This window comes from Ostrea edulis, chromosome 9, assembly GCF_947568905.1.
Source record: "Ostrea edulis chromosome 9, xbOstEdul1.1, whole genome shotgun sequence".
Lineage (NCBI taxonomy): Eukaryota > Metazoa > Mollusca > Bivalvia > Ostreida > Ostreidae > Ostrea > Ostrea edulis.
This window is the reverse complement of record NC_079172.1, coordinates 31,233,302-31,252,531: the sequence shown is the minus strand read 5'-3', so window position 1 is coordinate 31,252,531 and position 19,230 is coordinate 31,233,302. Positions and strand designations below refer to the sequence as shown.

Here is a 19,230-nt window from a genome sequence, read left to right as displayed (position 1 = left end):
TCAGCAACGCATAACGACGAGTGTAGTACGATTTTTAGGCTACGGTACTAATCTGCCTTTTAAGGATAGTATTTTTGATTTCCTATACAAAGATCGATTCATAAGATCTGCCTTTTAGAGATACGGAGTTAGTAATCCTTGGACAGCTAAGCCAATTCCTATGCTGTTTTACTAAGCTGCCTTTGACGACTATTGTGCACAAATGAAGCTATTACAATAACGTATTTCGCGCCTAGCATAGTTATTACTATGGAACTAAGGTGTATAATACTAGTAAATGAGAAACACTTCGTACTGTAATGGAAATGACGCTACACTGTAATGATAAAAAAATCTCCATGGACATCCTTAAACGTTATGAAATAATCACCATGTTGCATTGACTAGATCAAATTAAAACAACATTTAGTACGGAATTTTAATTTTTGATAAACTGATTAAGCTCATCAGCTAGGATAATTTGTAAATGAATGTGTGCACATATGATATTGGCTGTTAGTTGTTACTGTCTTTCTTTCTCTCGCTCTCTTGTCTCTCTACCTCCTCCCACCTTTCCTCTCACTCTCTCTCGGTCTAATCTATCTCTCCCTACTCAATGCCTCCATGCCTGTCTTACCCTTTCTCTCTTGCCCCCCTCTCTCCCCACCCTTCCTCATCCTCTGTCTCCATGTTTTCTCTCTCACTCCTTCTTTTCCTCTCTTTCTCTCCTCTCATTACCCTTTCCCTCCCGCTCTCTCTATCTCTCTCCCTATCCTACTCTTCCCTATCTCTCTCCCTTTCTCCTCTTCTCCTTCTCCCCAACCATTTCTCTCACTCATTCCCTTTCCCACCATTCCTATCTCTCTTCCCTCTCCCCCTTTCTATCTCCTCTATTTTCTCTCCCCCTTCATCTCTTTCTCCCTATCCTATCCTTCCCCTCTCCATCTCTCCCCATGTCTTTCTTCTCTTCTCTTCTTTTCTCTCCCATCTCTCTACCTCTTCCACTTTCCCCCTCTCTCTCTTCCATCTCTCTCTCTCTCTCATCTTTCTTTTCTCTCTCCCCCACCCTTTCTCTCACTCATTTTATACCCTTCCTCTTTCTTTCTCGTCCCTCTCCCCATTTCTATCTCCTCTCTCCCCTTATCTCTCTCTCCCATCCTTCCTCTCTATCTCTCCCCATCTCTCTCCTCCCTCTGTCGCATTCCCTCTTCCATTTTCCGTCTATCTCTCCCTCCTCTCTTTCTCTTTTTTCTCTCCCACCCTTTCTCCATTTTCCACCCATCTTATCTCTCTCCCCTCTTCCCTTTCTATCTTCTCTCACCTTCTCCTTTTATCTCTTTCCAATCCTTCCTCTTTCTCTATTTCTCTTATCTCTTTCTTTCTTCTCTCTCTTCTCTTTCCCCTCCCTATTCTCGCCCTCTTTCCCTCTCTACCACATCCCCTCTTCCATAATTATATCCCCTACCCTTTCTCTCTCATTTCCTTTCCCACCCTTCCTATCTCTCTTCCCTCTCCCCTGTTTATCTCCTATCTCTTCTCTCCCCTTATCCCTCTCCCTCCATTTCTCTCATCCTTCCTCTATTTCTCCCCATCTCTCCCTTCTCTCGCTCGGCTCCCTCTCCCACCCTTCCTCTTCCATCTCTCTCCCTCCTCTCTTTCTAATCTCTCTCCTCTTTCTCTCTATCCTTCCCTCTCCCACCCTTCCTATTTCCTATGCCCTATGTCTCTCTTCCCTCTCTCTTCTCTCTTCCTCCCTCTCCCACCCTTTAACTTCTCTCTGTCCCCTCTTTATCTCTTTCCTCTTTCCCCTTCTCTCTCTCTTAACCTCTCTCCATATATATTTCCCTCTGTTGTTCTTTCTATCTCCATCTTTCTAACCTCTTTCCCTCTCCCTCCTCTGATTATCCTCTTTCTCTCCTGTCTAATTCCACAGCTCTCTCTCTATCTACCCTCTCTCTCCCCACTCCATGTCTCTCCCATCCTTTCTCTATCTCCTGTCTTCTTTCTCCTCTCTCTCTGTACCACCCTTCCCCTCTCTCCCTTCACTCTCTACCCTCTCCTCTTTATATCTCTCTCTCATTCTCACCTCTTTATCTCTCTATCCATCCCTCTCTCTCTCCCTTTCTTTTTCTACCCCTCTCTCTCCGACTGCAGTATAAAAAAAAGGCTCCTCATTTATTTTGATTTTACAGTTTAATTAATAAGTCCATTGAGTGAAGATAAGATAATAATAATATTTTTATCTGTATACAAATATATACTCAAGATATATCATCATAGTTTGGGCAAAAGCATGTATCATTGCATTGAGAGAACTTGAGACATTGCAACTATATATAATCAGAATTGTTACTGATATACCAACATTACCATAAAAAGAAATGATTTATTATAAATCTTGGGTGAAAAATCTAATTGAGAGTTACGCGTATAATTGATCCTTCTTTTCTGCAATATCACATTCCTTGTAAGTATAAACAGCATTGATAGGTGGGTCAAAGGTCAAGTGATGATGTAACAATATAAGCCATTAGCACCATAACGTAAAATGTCAATGACGTAGGATTAGGATGGACTCAATCGGATCACGCGCTCGCCTTTTTCCGTAACCGGTAAAAAGACTCGGACGTGGATCGGCGCAAGAATTGCATCAAATTAATGCATTTCTTCGCCGGAAGCGCGCCTGTGGATTAGATTAAAAGGCCAAAACCGAATCCTTGTACAATGTATTATTTATATTTTCACCAGAGATTTAGTTTTGGTATCATTAACGTCTTATTCACTCCAATACATAAACATAAAAGTAAAAAAATAATAGTGGTAGAATACCTTAGACATGTATGATATCTTAAATGCATTTGAAAGCTCGTGTTTCATATTGTAACGTACGCCTGTGACGTCATAGTTGCATTTCTGTACACATGGTAACAGACTCTGATGGCGTCGATCCACATATGAGGTTCATTTACGGTTGCGAAAATAGCCGAGTAGTTACGATTGGGATGAACTAGGTCGGGTATGATATGAAATGTTACCCTGTTGACCTCGATTCTCTTGCAAATCAGCGGGGAACCAGTTTAGGGTATGATATAAAAATACAAGAGACCTGTGACGTCAAGTCGGATATGACGTAACAATAGAAGTTGGGAGCGCTATGTTGTAATGATAGCGCAGAAAAAAATGACAAAGGCAAGAGCGCTATGACGTACCAATGACAAGGGAAAAATCGATAAAGTCGGTGTAGTGTTTAAAGGTGTTAATAATAAGTGTGCCAGTGGTACCACGTATGTATAGGAGGTGATATAGGTGATTGTATGGGTGGTGGTATGTGGTGTATACCACCCATACACTATCAACTACAACCTATACACCACATACTATTACACTGCCCATACTCCACATAACACCACCCATACTACAAATTACCATTACACCTATATCACATATCACTGCAATTGTTACGTCATTGTGTTCTCTGCTATTTCAATTTTTCTAACGTTATTATCCCGACGTAAAGCTAATAACTCCCATTGTTACGTCATGCTCGACTTAATGTCATATCGCTCTTCAAACTTCCGCCAGAGTTCGTTTGCTCACGAACCAAATTCTTCCAGTTAGGCATTATGGGATAGCGATTGTATACTGTGTGACGTCACTGTAGAATGACGAAAAAAGAACCATAACGTCAAACGTAAATAGTTCAAATCAAGAACGTAAACAACAAGTTTATTACTTTACACTATAATTTGAACAGAGTCTCCCTTCTCTTTGATGATCTTTTGATCATTTTATATTTAAAATAAAATCCATACTTTTATATATATGCTCTTGATGTCAATATTTTCAAGCTTTAACTACGAACTATTTCTTTAGTGTTATTTGCCCGCGTGATAATCGCGGACTCACAATATACAAATCTGTATATTGTACTGCGTCACATAGGAGAGGTCTATACATAGGTGACGCAGTGAGGCCTCGATGGGGAGTTTGTACGCTCTTGCATTCCTACGTCATACCGCTCCCGGCTTCCATTGTTACGTCATACCCGACCTAGGTCTAGTCTCGTTCAACCAGACACTCGGCTGTCTCGGCAAATCTGCAACGAAAATCTCTGCTCGTCGGAGATTTCTGGAGACAGCCGAGCGTCTGGTTGCAAGAGACTACCTTAGGTCCTAAACTGGTTCCCTACTGATTGGTGCTACACACGAGAGAAGCGAGATCAACAGGGTACCAATTTATCTAGGTCCCAACCCAATCGGAACGCCTCGAATGTCTCGTGCACTCGACATAGTGCGCCATTCTCTACCCAGTGTTCTGTGCACTACTTTTAAAGGGAAAGGAAACGAGAATAATTGTTTATATCATGTGATTATATTATCACGTGATTCCAAACGTTGACAGAGGTATAAGCGACGCTTTTAGACTGCCGACTGAGCCCCACTTGATGGGGTCAGCCCCCAATTTTTTGAGGGGCTAATATTATGGGCCCCACTGTATGGCCCCATGAGGTCGATTTGGGGCAAAAGGTTTAAAACCCTACCCCGGCATGACCCTTTTAAGAGGGTGACTCCAAACTTTTGCCGGCCCCTCTAAGTATCTGTTCTTCAGGATGTCGACGGAAAACCCTTCGAGGGGTCCAGGGCCAAAACATGCGGTCCCTAGGTACTTCCTGTCCCGTGATATGAACCCTCCAACAGAGCCCCCCTTTGCCGATTTCGACCATTTTTGCAAATTATGGGGCTCGAGGGTGGGTGGGGCTAGGGGACCCAAATTTGGGCAAGGGCCTTCGAGGAGAGCGGCTTGGAGCCCCATGGGGCTCATTTGACCCTTGGGGCCCAAGTGTTTCAGGATGACACCCTTTACTCGAGGACTTGTAGCTCTGGGGTTGATGGGGCTAGAGGACCCCAATTGGGGCTGGGGCATAAGAGGGGTCCATTCTCTGCCCCTGTGGGGCAAATTTGTTCCCTTGGGGTCAGGGGTCCCAAAAGGGTGGTTAAGAATTTTTAGACTGCTGACTGAGCCCCACTTGATGGGGGTCAGCCCCATATTTTTTAAAGGGCTAATATTATTGGACCCCACTGTATGGCCCCATGCGGTCGATTTCGGGCAAAGGGCTTAAAACCTTATCCCGACATGACCCTTTGAAGAGGTTGATCCCAAACTATTGTCGGCCACTTTACGGATCTGTTCTTCCGGGGAAAAACCAAAGGCCCTTCGAGGGATCCAAGGCCAAAAAATGAGGTCCCTAGATACTTTCGGTCCCGAGATGTGAGCAATCGAAAGTTGGGGATTTTTAACGTTTTTTAAGGGCCGTTTTGTCTACCGGAAAATCCGCAATCTGAAAAAAATGGCTCACTCTCAAACTTTTGGGATTGTTTACGTTTTTGTTTAAGTGCCATTTTGGCTACCTTTTAGGGTCATTTTGGCTACCTGAATAACAGCCTTTTTAAAAGATGGGTCACTGCCAAACTTGTGGGGCCAGAAGACTCAAAGTTCGAGAGGGACCTTGAGAGGGGTCGCCTTCGAGGGTTCTGGGGCCAGTTTGCCCCCTTGGGGCCGGAGTTGAAAAATGGGTCACTCTTCACTGGTAGACGTGTAGCGCTGGGGTCGATGAGGCTAGCGGGCCCCAATTTGGGATGGGGCCTAAAAGGGGTCCGTTTTCGGCCCCTGTGGGGCAAATGGGTCCCCTTGGGGTCAGCAGACCCATGGGGTGGGGCTAGAATTTTTTAACCACTGGTCGAACCCCTCATGATGGGGTCAGACCTAATCCTATTTGTTTGGAAGATTAGTGGGGCCAAACTCTGTGCCCACTTGGGGTCCATTTGGGGCTAAGGGCCAAAAATGCTACCTGACATGACCCTTTTTAGAGGGTGACCCTAAACTATTGTGGGCCCCTTTAGGGACCTGCCTTTCCAGAGATCGTAAGAGAACCCCTCGATGGGTCGGGGGACAAAAAATTGGATCCCCAAGTACTTCGGGTCCCGAGATATGAACCCTCCAAAAGAGCCCCTTTTGCCCTTTTGGACCTTTTTTGCAAATTTTTTAGCTCTGGAGTGGAAGGGGCTATGGAACTGAAATTGGGGCAAGGACCTTGGATGGGGCCCCCTGATGCCCCATGGGTCCAGTTTGCCCCCCTGGGACAGGATTTTCCAGAGTGATTACCCTCTAGTGGAAGACCTGTAGGTCCAGGGTCGATGAGGCTAGGATACCCCAGTTTGGGAGAGGGTCCTTGGAAGGTGACGATCTCGAACCCTGTTGGGTCCCAGAGCCCCAGTAGGGTCAGGGGCCATCAGGGACGGGGCCAACATTTTTATAGTCAGGACTGAGACCTACTGGATGGGGCCATACCAGACCCCTTTCTGTGCTAGAAATGTTGGGGCCCCACTCTGTGGCCCCATGGGGCCGTGTTGGGGCTAGGAGGCTAAATACCCACCCTGACCACACCCTTCTAAAGGGGTGACCCCAATCCACTTTCGACCCTTGTTGGGAGTTTTTCTTCTAGGGGTCAACAGAGCTCCTCTCTGGGAGTTCCTGTGCGGAAAATGGGGTCCCTAGGTCTCGAGGTATGGTCACCGTGCTTGCTGAAAAGAGGGATGATTTTTATATGGCTACTTGGCTACTTTGAGGGCAGAAAAGGCTACTGGGTCCTGGAAAATTGTCTAAGTGTTTTACGGCCAAAATGACTACCTTACAGAAGTGGGGCAAAGGGTCCCCAATTTGAAAGAGGGGCCCTCGGAAAGGGGCGATCCGAAATCCCCATGGGGTGACATGGCCCCTCCAGTCATCGGGAATCCCATGGGGAGTACTCCTTTTCTTTTAAGGTTTGGTGCTCTGGAACGGATGGGGCAAGGGGCCCCCAATCGGTTCGAGGCCCGTTCCATGGGATGCCCCTCGGACCCCTTGGGGCCAATTTGCCCCATGCAAGCATTGTTCGCACGATTGATCTTTTTTGAATAACTTTTTGGGGGGTGTTGGGGCTACCGGGTCTAGTATGAGCTGAAGGGCCCTTCGGGGACGCGACCCCAACCGGTCCGGGGCCAGTGAGCCCCTTTTTCTTTGAAAAGTCGGAATTTTGTCCCTTCCCGGTCATCACCTCAAAATCATTTTTTCGAGGGTCCGAAACTGATGGGCTAAAGAGCTCAAATTACCGGAGGACCCTTAATAGGGATGGGAGTCGCCCCTCATGGGGTCTGTTGGCCCCTTGGGGTCGAAGGGCCCATATGGTGACCTTCGAATTTTGGGTCATTTTTGAGGGGGCGTAACTCTGAAACCGAGCGGGCAAGGAGACTGAGTTTTGGCCCCTTTTGAGCCCATCTATGCTTTACCCAGTCCTAGAAAGGCATTGTCTATCCTCAAAAGGTTTGGTGACAACAACTCCCCAATGGACCCCATGTTTTCCATTTTTGAACTTTTTTCTAAGAGTCGTTGCCCTAAGGTCGAGGGGGTTGGAGGGTTTCAATTTTTGCGAGGGACCTCTTAAGGGACAGCCCTCGACTCCCATGGGGGAAATTTGGCCCCTTGAAATCAGGGGTCAAGTGGGGCCCAAGTCGATTTTTTCACTTTTTTCCACTTTTTTGAAGGGTCGGAAGTCCTAGAAGCCTTAGTGCTAGGGAATCGACATTCACGTGAAATGGGACCCCAAATCTCCCCTCTGAGATCCCAAAAGAACAGCTTCGAGTCGTACAGGGTAGCGAAGATATGGGGTCAGGACTGAAGTCCCCCAATGGCCAAAATGGCGAAAATGGGCCATTTTTGAAAGACGCTATCTCCAAGATCCTTTGAGGGATCTTGTTGACCTTTACAGGGCCAACCTAGAAATGATTGTGCAATTCGGGCCCCAAAAATCAGGGGCTTGGGTCAAGGGTAAAGGGTCCGTCTGACCCCCACCCTAGCCCCACCCTTTTGGGGCGAGTCGGCGACTTTGATTCTTCACTGAGCCAAAGTCTTTGGGGCTGAAGACCCCTTTGCACCCAAACATGACCTGGCCCCACTCTATTGCCCCATGGTTGAAAATAGGGGCTAGGGGCCAAGACCACCCCCAAGGCCTCCGGGAAATAACTGGAGTGTCACCCGTCGCCTTTGACTTCTTCTGTAATATCCTTTTAGGAGCCGACCTGAAATGTTGGGGGTCCTTTGGGGTCAAAAGAAGGGGTCTAACCCTCTTTTCTAAAGGGGCACAACCCTGAAAAAACCCTTTTAGGGCGAGCCCTGCACTTTAAGGGCAAGTGGCTACCTTAGTGAAACATCATCTTATCCCCTTTCCAGGCTGATTTCAGGTGCAAAACTTGCCAGATCCGTAGGGCAGGGTCCACTCTTTATTACCCCACCCAGAAAAAATCTCTGAGGGGGCGCTTAGCACCCGGGGTGGGGGTTGAAAAAAAGGCTCGAACTGGCCACCGATATGAGATTTTAGGGCCAGTCTTGGCTTAAAAAAAACTTTTAAAAAATTCAAAGTCCATCCCCACCCCCCAAGTTGGGGGGTCGGGCTGCAATTTTGGGAGGGTAGGTTTTCAACCATTGCCCCTCGGACCAGGGTAAAAATCCCAGTAAAAATCCAAGGATAAAGAAAAACATACTATTAACCCCAAAAAATGAAGTACTTTTATACTTAGACATTATTATAGGGTAAGTTGGGTATACCCCTCAGACCATCCTCGTTCCTGGGTCCCTTTGAGCCATATTTCTAGGGGTGCTGGGCTATCCCTTCCCAGAGGGTTAGCCCTTAATTTTGACCCCCTATTCAACCCCTAATTAGTTTTATCTGATCCTTTATGGGAAATCAGAGTTTAAGGGCATTTTTCGCCTTTTTAGGAATTTTGACCATAACTTTGTCCAAAAAAAACCCCTAGCGTCCCGGGGGTTGGGGAACGTTAAAACTTGGCGATTTCCGGAGGATCTAACACCCACGCTGTGCCCACACCTTAAATACTCTACCCACGGGACTTGATTCTTTAATTAGGCGGGCAATTAGGGTTAGGATTAAGAACATCATAATTAGGATAAAGGTTATCTGGTATCCCTCAAAAGTAGGTGTTTCGATCGCCCGGTTACCCGGTCTAGTTGAGCCTTGATAATTAACTTGGTATCCCTGAAAGGCAGGTCTAGCATAGGGCTCGCTGGGTGGTAAAGCTTATCTGGTATCCCTCAAAAGTAGGTGTTTAGATCGCCCGGGAACCCGGGCTAGTTGAGCCCTATTAATGAACTTGGTATCCCTGAAAGGCAGGTCTGGCATAAGTCTCGCTGGGTGGTAAAGCTTATCTGGTATCCCTCAAAAGTAGGTGATTTTAGGGCCCGGGAACCCGGGCTAGTTGAGCCTTGATAATTAACTCGGTATCCCTGAAAGGCAGGTCTAGCATAGGTCTCGCTGGGTGATAAAGCTTATCTGGTATCCCTCAAAAGTAGGTTACTTTAGGGCCCGGGAACCCGGGCTAGTTGAGCCTTGATAATTAACCCGGTATCCCTGAAAGGCAGGTCTAGCATAGGTCTTGCTGGGTGGTAAAGCTTATCTGGTATCCCTCAAAAGTAGGTGACTTTAGGGCCCGGGAACCCGGGCTAGTTGAGCCTTGATAATTAACTCGGTATCCCTGAAAGGCAGGTCTAGCATAGGTCTCGCTGGGTGGTAAAGCTTATCTGGTATCCCTCAAAAGTAGGTGTTTAGATCGCCCGGTTACCCGGGCTAGTTGAGCCTTGATAATTAACTCGGAATCCCTGAAAGGGAAGTCTAGCATAGGTCTCGCTGGGTGGTAAAGCTTATCTGGTATCCCTCAAAAGTAGGTGACTTTAGGGCCCGGGAACCCGGGCTAGTTGAGCCTTGATAATTAACTCGGTATCCCTGAAAGGCAGGTCTAGCATAGGGCTCGCTGGGTGGTAAATCTTATCTGGTATCCCTCAAAAGTAGGTGTTTAGATCGCCCGGGAACCCGAGCTAGTTGAGCCCTATTAATGAACTTGGTATCCCTGAAAGGCAGGTCTGGCATAGGTCTCGCTGGGTGGTAAAGCTTATCTGGTATCCCTCAAAAGTAGGTGACTTTTGGGCCCGGGAACCCGGGCTAGTTGAGCCTTGATAATTAACTCGGTATCCCTGAAAGGCAGGTCTAGCATAGGTCTCGCTGGGTGGTAAAGCTTATCTGGTATCCCTCAAAAGTAGGTGACTTTAGGGCCCGTGAACCCGGGCTAGTTGAGCCTTGATAATTAACCCGGTATCCCTGAAAGGCAGGTCTAGCATAGGTCTCGCTGGGTGGTAAAGCTTATCTGGTATCCCTCAAAAGTAGGTGTTTAGATCGCCCGGGAACCCGGGCTAGTTGAGCCCTATTAATGAACTTGGTATCCCTGAAAGGCAGGTCTGGCATAGGTCTCGCTGGGTGGTAAAGCTTATCTGGTATCCCTCAAAAGTAGGTGACTTTAGGGCCCGGGAACCCGGGCTAGTTGAGCCTTGATAATTAACCCGGTATCCCTGAAAGGCAGGTCTAGCATAGGTCTCGCTGGGTGGTAAAGCTTATCTGGTGTCCCTCAAAAGTAGGTGTTTAGATCGCCCGTGAACCCGGGCTAGTTTAGCCCTATTAATGAACTTGGTATCCCTGAAAGGCAGGTCTGGCATAGGGCTCGCTGGGTGGTAAAGCTTATCTGGTATCCCTCATAAGTAGGTATTTAGATCGCCCGGTTACCCGGGCTAGTTGAGCCTTGATAATTAACTCGGTACTCCTGAAAGGCAGGTCTAGCATAGGTCTCGCTGGGTGGTAAAGCTTATCTGGTATCCCTCAAAAGTAGGTGTTTAAATCGCCCGGGAACCTGGGCTAGTTGAGCCTTATTAAGTAACTTGGTATCCCTGAAAGGCAGGTCTAGCATAGGCCTAGCTGGGTGGCAAAGCTTATCTGGTATCCCTCAAAAGTAGGTGTTTAGATCTCCCGGGAACCTCGGCTAGTTGAGCCTTATTAAGTAACTTGGTGTTCCTGAAAGTCAGGGCTTGCATAGGCCTTGCTGGGTGGCAAAGCTTATCTGGTATCCCTCAAAAGTAGGTGTTTATATCGCCCTGGATCTTGAGTTAGGTTGGTCTTAATAATTAACTCGATATCCAAAAGCAGGTTTTGAGGAATGATCTTTTTAGTGAGTTATAATGTTGAATGAAAGTTTGAGTTGATTTTGTGTACTGAATGGGGGGGGGGGGGGGGGGGGGGATTAAAATAATTTCTATGATTAACTTTTGATCAAATATACCCTTCTGTACTTTCAAAAATAATTTCTAAAGATATGTTACTTTGACCACCGCTAGATATCATCAGTTTTGCTTTTAATAAGACTTCTTATTAAATATTATTTTTTTCCATGTTGCATTCGCTGTTTTATCTACTTCCTAGGGGCGAGATCGAAAGTTCAATGTCTGACAAAAAAACTAGATTCACATAGTTTTTACGCGCCCCCCCCCCCCTTCGCCCCCACAACGACCCCCTAAACTAGATATGATGAGTGTTTAAACTATAATCGATTAACAAGTAAGAACAAACGAGTATAAATAACTCTGTATACCCTATCTTCTGTTTATTCACAAATGAAAGTGTAGATTAAAACTATCAAATGTTCATTAAAATGTAATATCGTCATGTAGTTTTAACAGTCACTTGTCTTTCTCCTTTTTCGACTAATGTGTAATCGATGTCGGATGAGAGAAACTTACAGAAGTTTTAACACCCCCCCCCTCCTCCCCCTAACTATTTGAATTTAGATTTTTATCCGAAATCAATCTTTTGATCTCGCCCCTTACAGCTTTTTATATCAAATTCCTTACTGTTTTTAACATCTGAGAGAATTAGGGTTTGATTAATTATGTTAATTAAATAATACTCTGTACACTTTCTAACAAATCGTATTTCTCTCCATATTGCGTTCATTGCTTTATTTATTTCTTACATTTTTAATAGTTCAGCTAATTAGGGTTTAATTAGTAATCTTAATTAGTAAAAAAATCCCAACAATTTTCTTTGCCTTCTTCATCGTAAACACATTTCTTTACGAAATATTATTCGACGTACGACTTATCTTTCTATCTATGATCAGGGGCAAATAACTCGTGGGTCACCTGCTTTTGAGGGATACCATCTAGTCATAACCAATTGTACATCGCCTATTTACTGTAAACCTTTCTTGACATAATGGATAGTGTTTGCTGTTCTGCACTATAATGTTACGACATTTGCATTATCATGAATGTAAAGTTACGATAAGTGAATTGTTACTATTCCAACTGATAAGAAAGCATATCGACGTCACAAAGTCCCTAAAATTCGAGAAACCAAGGAGCAACATGATTATTGTTTTCTTTTGTATTTTCTTATGTGTTCTTACGGAAAACAATGTGTATGGATATTTCAGATCGGAAAACGGAAACACCGAAGCCACAATAGCATTCAAGGAAGAAATTGTTTCAGTCCAGCAAGAACAAATCAATTTTCTTATGACAAAAGTTTCTGAATTATCGGATGTTGTTCAACATCAGAAGTTGGAAATGACTATTTTGAAAAAAGAAAAAGAAAATCTGGTTAATGCTTTGTCAGACATTAAGGTAATGCAGGCATTGATTTTAAGTACATGTAAACTAGATCACGGTGAGCGTTTGAAGTTCGAAAGTGAAAACAAACATGACAGTAGTGCTTCCTTAGAATTGCAGTATCCCGATCTTGTCGCAGAAACCTTGGATTTTCATAGCAGGAAAGGTGAATACTTACAGCCAAAACATTTATTAAGTAATGTAGATATCTACTTATGTGTGAGTATTGTAATTTACTTCTTTTATCCACAGAAAGGTTACTTTTATCACAACCTCCAACCCATACGAACCCTACAAGTGGAAACGTCATAGCTTTTTATGCCTACATGTCTGGTGACTTTGTGAATCCTGGCGCCTCTCGCACTTTGATATTCGACAAAATAATCACAAATGCTGGAAACGGTTACCACAACGCCACTGGGGCTTTCGTTGTGCCCAAAACTGGGTATTACGTGTTCAGTTGGTCCATGCGTTTAGTCAACGGTGAATATCATCGGGCGGAACTTGTCCACAATCACAACGTGATGGGCGTGGCTTATCTCTACGCTCCGACGGGAGACCACACGGTCAGTAACACTATAGTCATCCACGTTAACCAAGGCGATGATGTTTTCATTAGAACCCAATCTGGAGCAAATTCAGGGGACGTTGAAAGCGGTACTGGTGGACGGACAGAATTCTCGGGCTGGAAATTAAACTAATCATGATTCTTTGCAATGTATTTGACAAGCACGTATGCTACGGGTTAAACTTTACATGGGCAGTTCACATGGCATTGTTATATACATTGAATAAAAATGTTTTAAGTCAATACCAATCTAATTTTCGGTCACGAGAGCTCGATCGAAAGAGTACTCACTCTCTGATAGGAAAGATATGATCTTTGAATGACGTCCTCGCCCGATTTGAAGCATCAATAAAGGTAAATATTGTTTCTTTGCCGAGCACTCAGAATTGAAAGTAAAAGTCGCTGTTCTTTTTTATTCAATCTTAAAAACTGAGGTACGAATATCACGGTAGGCGTTGACCTCTGGCGTGTCCAGGGGTCCGTGTTTGCCCGGTTGTCTATTTTGTATTGCTCGTGGGAGTTGTGAGATTGGTCGCTGTTCGTTGTTTTCACCTTGCATGATAAAGACCCATCACTGCTAAATGACACAGAGTGTCTACCATAGTTCATAGTACTTCCTGGTTAGGTCTCTACATGTAATCAAATACTAGTGATCGATCAAGTTATAAAGTATTTGTACATTTCTTCAGCACTGGGTATGATGATATTGTATATCGTAAGGTCTTTCCATGTCAGGACAGAGATTGGTTGCTAATAATTATTGGAGATAAAAAAAAGATGGCAACCCTTACCTTCAGTTTTGGTGTTTATTGGTAAATTGTTATTCAGACGGGAGAACATGGATTTGTAAATGGTAAACTCCTTATATTCAATTTGCAGGCTTCATACTTTTAGAGAATCCATGACCATACCCTTGTTAGACCTTCGGACTCAGAAATAAAAAGGGAGCCATTGGATGGGACTTTCTGAACTCGGGCATTGTGCTATGGTAGGCGTTGGCATGATGAAAAACCTTAACTGTAGTGAGTTGTGTTGGTTGTTGACATGACGAAGAATACTTACTGCATACAAATATGTAGATTTAACTGCTGGCATGAATGGGACGAATGAATATGAGTTACCGTACCTATACTGGATTCCTAAACTCCACAAATACGCTTACTAACATAGATACATTGCTGAATCCAGTAAATATTCTACCAAGCCCTATATTTGCTCCTCAAGAAAATATTACCTGGTGCGGAGGATTGATTGATTGATTATATATTGTTTAACGTCCCTTTCGGGATTTTTTTCACTCATATGGATACGTCTGTTGTGAAGGAGAAACTTCACGTATTGTGCCACGACATATGCCAGAAGTAGTGTAAATCAAATGTGGATTCTAAAAAATATAAAGAACGTTTAGTAGATTTGAAATTACACAATTATTTTTTCCAAAATCAACATCAAACGTATTACTTTTCAACACTTTATACAAGAATTCCTCACGAGAGATTAATGACTATACTTTTTGACATCAATTTTTGACAAATTTGCTTCTTTAAAAAAAAAAGAAGGAAGGAAATATTCACATCTTGTGATCAGTCATACAAAAATTGCTTTGTTAAACACTACTCTGATACTACACACAAGTACTCTGAAGTTGATTCGAGTTCCTCATCGACAAAAACTTCGTAGTCTTTGGTGATCAGGTCATCCAGCAGTCTGTTGGAATTCCCATGGGCACGAATTGTGCTCCTTTATTATCCAAACTTTTTTATTCTTACGAGGCAGAATTTATTCAACGTCAAACAAACAACTCAACTTTATGACAAACGGGATGACTTCAGCTTCTCCATCATCAACATACCATATTTATTTAGCAATATTCTATTATCACCTGCAAATGGTGTTCATGTCTCTTAACTGATTAGATAAGCAAGAGCTTGTTCTGGGAATGATCAGTTTTTAAATGAGACAGGCTACTGACAAACAAGTTGATGTTACATGGGTTTGAACAGTCTCGTTTAATGTCAACATTTCGAAAATTCTATGGTCGTTATAACGCTCTAGTTTACTAATACAACCTGTCATTTGGTCAAATGCTGTCTGACGTGTTTCATACCAATTATTAGGCCGTTCTTTACACAATGATTTTGATTACGAATTATTCAGTTTACCCCGTAAAGATATAGGGCTCACGGCGAGTATGACCGGTCGACAGGCGATGCTTACTCCTCCTTGGCACATGATCCACCTCTGATATTTCCAGGGACCCATGTTTGCCCTACTCTTAATTTTGGATTCCTATAGGAGTTATGAGATTGAAGACTGTTCGTTATTTTCACCTTTTCAATACACGACAGTATAGACTTGACTGTAGAGTTCATGAATAATTAGATTCGTTGCAAACCTTTGCTCTATTTAACCAGCATTAGACCATTAATGTTTTTCCGTGCCCTGTTATCATGCAGTATTACTAAAATTGAATATCTACAATACTTGCATCGCGATAGTTAGTGTGATTTTTAGCTGTAAAACTAAACAAACAGAATCAGAAATCTAACGAATGAAATTTGAAATTTTTGGGAAATCCGGCAGCAGATATTCGATCAAGGAAACCAGGGTAAAATTTTATTGTTGGAAGAAAGAAGGGGTGCTTCTATCCATCTACAACATCCAACAAATGGCAGTTCGTTGGTTTGGTTTTTTGGAAGGGCTGTATCATCAATAGTTAGCCGGGTTGAATGATGAACTAGAACGATGCAAAGTTAGGGAGAATGCAAGGATTGCTTTGCGAATTAGAAACTCTAGGCTGGACCATTCAAACCTGTGTATTACATACAGAAAAAGGGACTGTAAAAAGAAAGGCTTTTTTATGTACTCAACGAACGGACTAAACATTTTGCAAAAATATATATTTCAAGTTTGTTTTCAGTTTTTGATATTAGGGAGACATCTGCAGTTAAAAGGGAAGATCCATAATTACTGGTATGTGCTGAACATGGAGCAGGTTATCCAGGTAGTGTAGTGGTTAACACAGGCACTTCTCACCCCCTGTGATCCGAGTTCCGTCCTCAGGATCAGCAGTAGTTGCATGTGAGAGGGTATTGTGATCGTTCACTCGGACACGTGAGTTTTCTCCGGGTACTTCCGTTTCCTCCCATGTCGATGACTCCTTCGCACACATATCCGAGCCGAAGGGAAACTTTGATAAAATTGTGCTGAAGTAGTTGTAGAGTTCGTTTTTTGATAGTTTAAACACGGGTTATAACGAACGATCCTGAGTACTGCGGTGACGGCTTCAGATGAAATAGGTACATATAACGGACGATCCTGTGAGTATTCCGGTGACGGCTTCAGATGAAATAGGTACAAGCTGATGTAGACTCAATCTGGTCTGGATTTTTCAAGAAAAACTTCAGTCGAAACTTGACTCATGTCTGGGATTTTACTCAGATTTTGACTACTCAAACTTAAGAAATCTAGGACTGGCTTTACAAGTAAAACTCTCATAAGTTGTGTATGATAATTCAGAATGATTCCCTGGTTCTAAAAATGGAGGTTTTGAATCAACCAAGGAAAATCGGGAGCTTTTATAATATACTAAATGGACTGAACGTACTTGCTATGATACGTTACATATTTTGTTTTGATGCAACGTTCTTTTAATAGCAAATTATAGATGATTATAACGACCATAGAGTTTGTGAATTGCATGGAAAATTGACGGTGAATAAGCTGAACGTTATGACAAGCGAGATGAGTTCATTTTTTTCATCATCTATTTCCTTTGTGTAAGAATAGTCCATTATCACCTGCATATGGTGTTTATGTTTCTCAACCTGATTCGATACACTAGAGCATGTTCTGCAGATGAACAATTTTTAAATCGAGACATGCCTCTGAAGAATACGTTGATGTTACAAGGGATTCGACAGCCTAGTTTAAAGTCAGCTTGATCAGGGATCCGTTTTTGCTCTACTCTTAATTTTATGTCTTTTATAATAGGATTTATGAAATTGCTCTAAAGCTTTTGACAATCTAAATAATCAAATATTACTTCACAAACTACTGTCCTTTTGAGTGTGTGAAAACTCATACAATTGGTTTAAATCTTATTTGATAAATGAAGGGTGAAGATAACGAGCAGTGATCAATCTCAAATCCCACAAGCAATTCAAAATAGATAGTTGGGCAAATACGGACCCCAGGACACACCAGAGGTGGGATCAGGTACCTGAGAGGTATAAGCATCCCTTGTCGACCGATCACACCCGTTGTGAGCCCTATATTTTGATCAGGTAGACGGAGTTATCTGTAGTCAAAATCAGTGTGCCACGAACGATCTAACAATCGGTATGAAACACGTCAGACATCATTTGACCCAATGATAGGTTGTCACAATGTGTTAGGTGGAATGGAATTAAATGCGACAAATTAAACATTACGATAGGAGTACCTCAACGATCAATACTTGGTTCTTTGTTGTTGTTTTTTAATTATCTATGTAAATGACTATCCAGATTGCTTACATCACTCTGCAGCCAACTCAAGATGTTTCAGATAAATGTATAGATATTCTAGAAAACAAATTATATAGCGATCTTAAAAACACTTTGGAATAGATGGATGAAAACAAACTTACAATCAAACAGGGACGGTCTTAACAACTTATGAAAACTGCAAAAGCGAGCTGCTGGAGTGATTTTAAATAGATTACAACAGAAATGATGCAGCAACTTAGGTGGATGCCCCTATCCGACTATTTTGTAAATAAAACTATTATTCTTGTCTTCAAAGTTTTACTGGTCTAACCCCGATTATTTAGATGGTTTTCAATATAAATTAGCAGTAGATATACCAGATTAATCCAAAATAATTCACTATATATCTAGAGGGCAAATACGTAATATTTTAAAAGATCTTTTACAATTTACGGTTCCCAATTATGGAGTAATATGCCAGAAATTTTAAAATATTACCCAACATTGAAAACTTTTAAATCCGCTTATCTTAGAATTTTCCCCCCATGAAAATTAAAAACATATATATTTGTTTTTGTTTCCAGTTTTATGTAAGTAGATAGTATATATATATATATATGCAACCTAACTTCATCTACTAATTTATAATTTTATATTGTATCTATATACATCTATTTGTTTTCAGGACCACAATGTGAACTAGTTCTGAAACTAATTGTGCTAACCTGTATAGATAAAGGACATTACTATCTTTTTGAATCTTGATAACCATAGCACGAATATTCTAACGGCTGGGAATTCCATAAGAAATGAAAGTACCCGATGTAACTACAAGAAATAAAGAAGTAGGGACAGTTTCTACAGTCATCTGGCCCAGAAAATAGATTATTTCAGTAGGAGTTCAAAATTCTGGCATTCAAATAAGGAATATGTAAGCAAATTCAAACTACGTTTAATTTGATCCAAAATTGTTTTGTGTTGTATGACAGGAGCGTGAAGTTGGCGTGAAGTTGGCATAAAATTGCCAAAAATGCCAAAATCAATGAAAATTTTCATAAATTCAGGGTGTTTTCCTTTCAGAAAACATACAGCCCACGCGTCGAGCAAATTTATATTCCAACACATTTTTCCTCTTCTCTTAATACACAATATATATTAATTTCATTTTGCTCGACGGATGGGCACACCTTTTCCTAAGCAATAATCAAGCTCTTTTTGAAAAAAGGCGAGAAAAACTCTTATTCATGACGTAATAATGCTATAAAATAAGAAATAACTTTTATTTAAGTTGAGATACTATACTTGGCATATATTTAACTTATTCAAAACATAAATCAAGCTTGATTCAAGACTCATTTAAATCAGAGAATTTTGGGGGGCCTTTTTATGTACACAATCGTACCTTGTTCTTTCATTTTTGAAAATACATGAGAATATATGAACTGCGACAATGCTCGAGAGTATTTGAACTGCCACGCTTAACGCCGGCATATTTCATGACGTGCATTTTAAATGAAAGCTTGACCTATTAGAATTATCTAATTAGAAAGTAAGCACGCTACATTTAATATAATTATATTTCATAAATCATACTGTATGTGTGTTCTAGATTAAAGATGATAAATCTTTTCATCAATAATCATTTCAACAAGAACGTACAATTAGATTCGTAGT

The 19,230-nt window shown here is 42.3% G+C and overlaps 1 protein-coding gene across 1 annotated transcript; it reads left to right on the top strand.

The window, feature by feature from the left end:
• The first annotated feature begins 12,203 nt into the window (after positions 1-12,203).
• LOC125659217 (uncharacterized) lies at positions 12,204-13,328 on the top strand. The gene is made up of 2 exons (XM_048890818.2): positions 12,204-12,685; positions 12,772-13,328. Exons 1-2 carry the CDS (start codon positions 12,277-12,279, stop codon positions 13,218-13,220), a joined length of 858 nt encoding a protein of 285 aa, XP_048746775.2. The 5' UTR covers positions 12,204-12,276; the 3' UTR covers positions 13,221-13,328.
• The last annotated feature ends 5,902 nt before the right edge of the window (positions 13,329-19,230 follow it).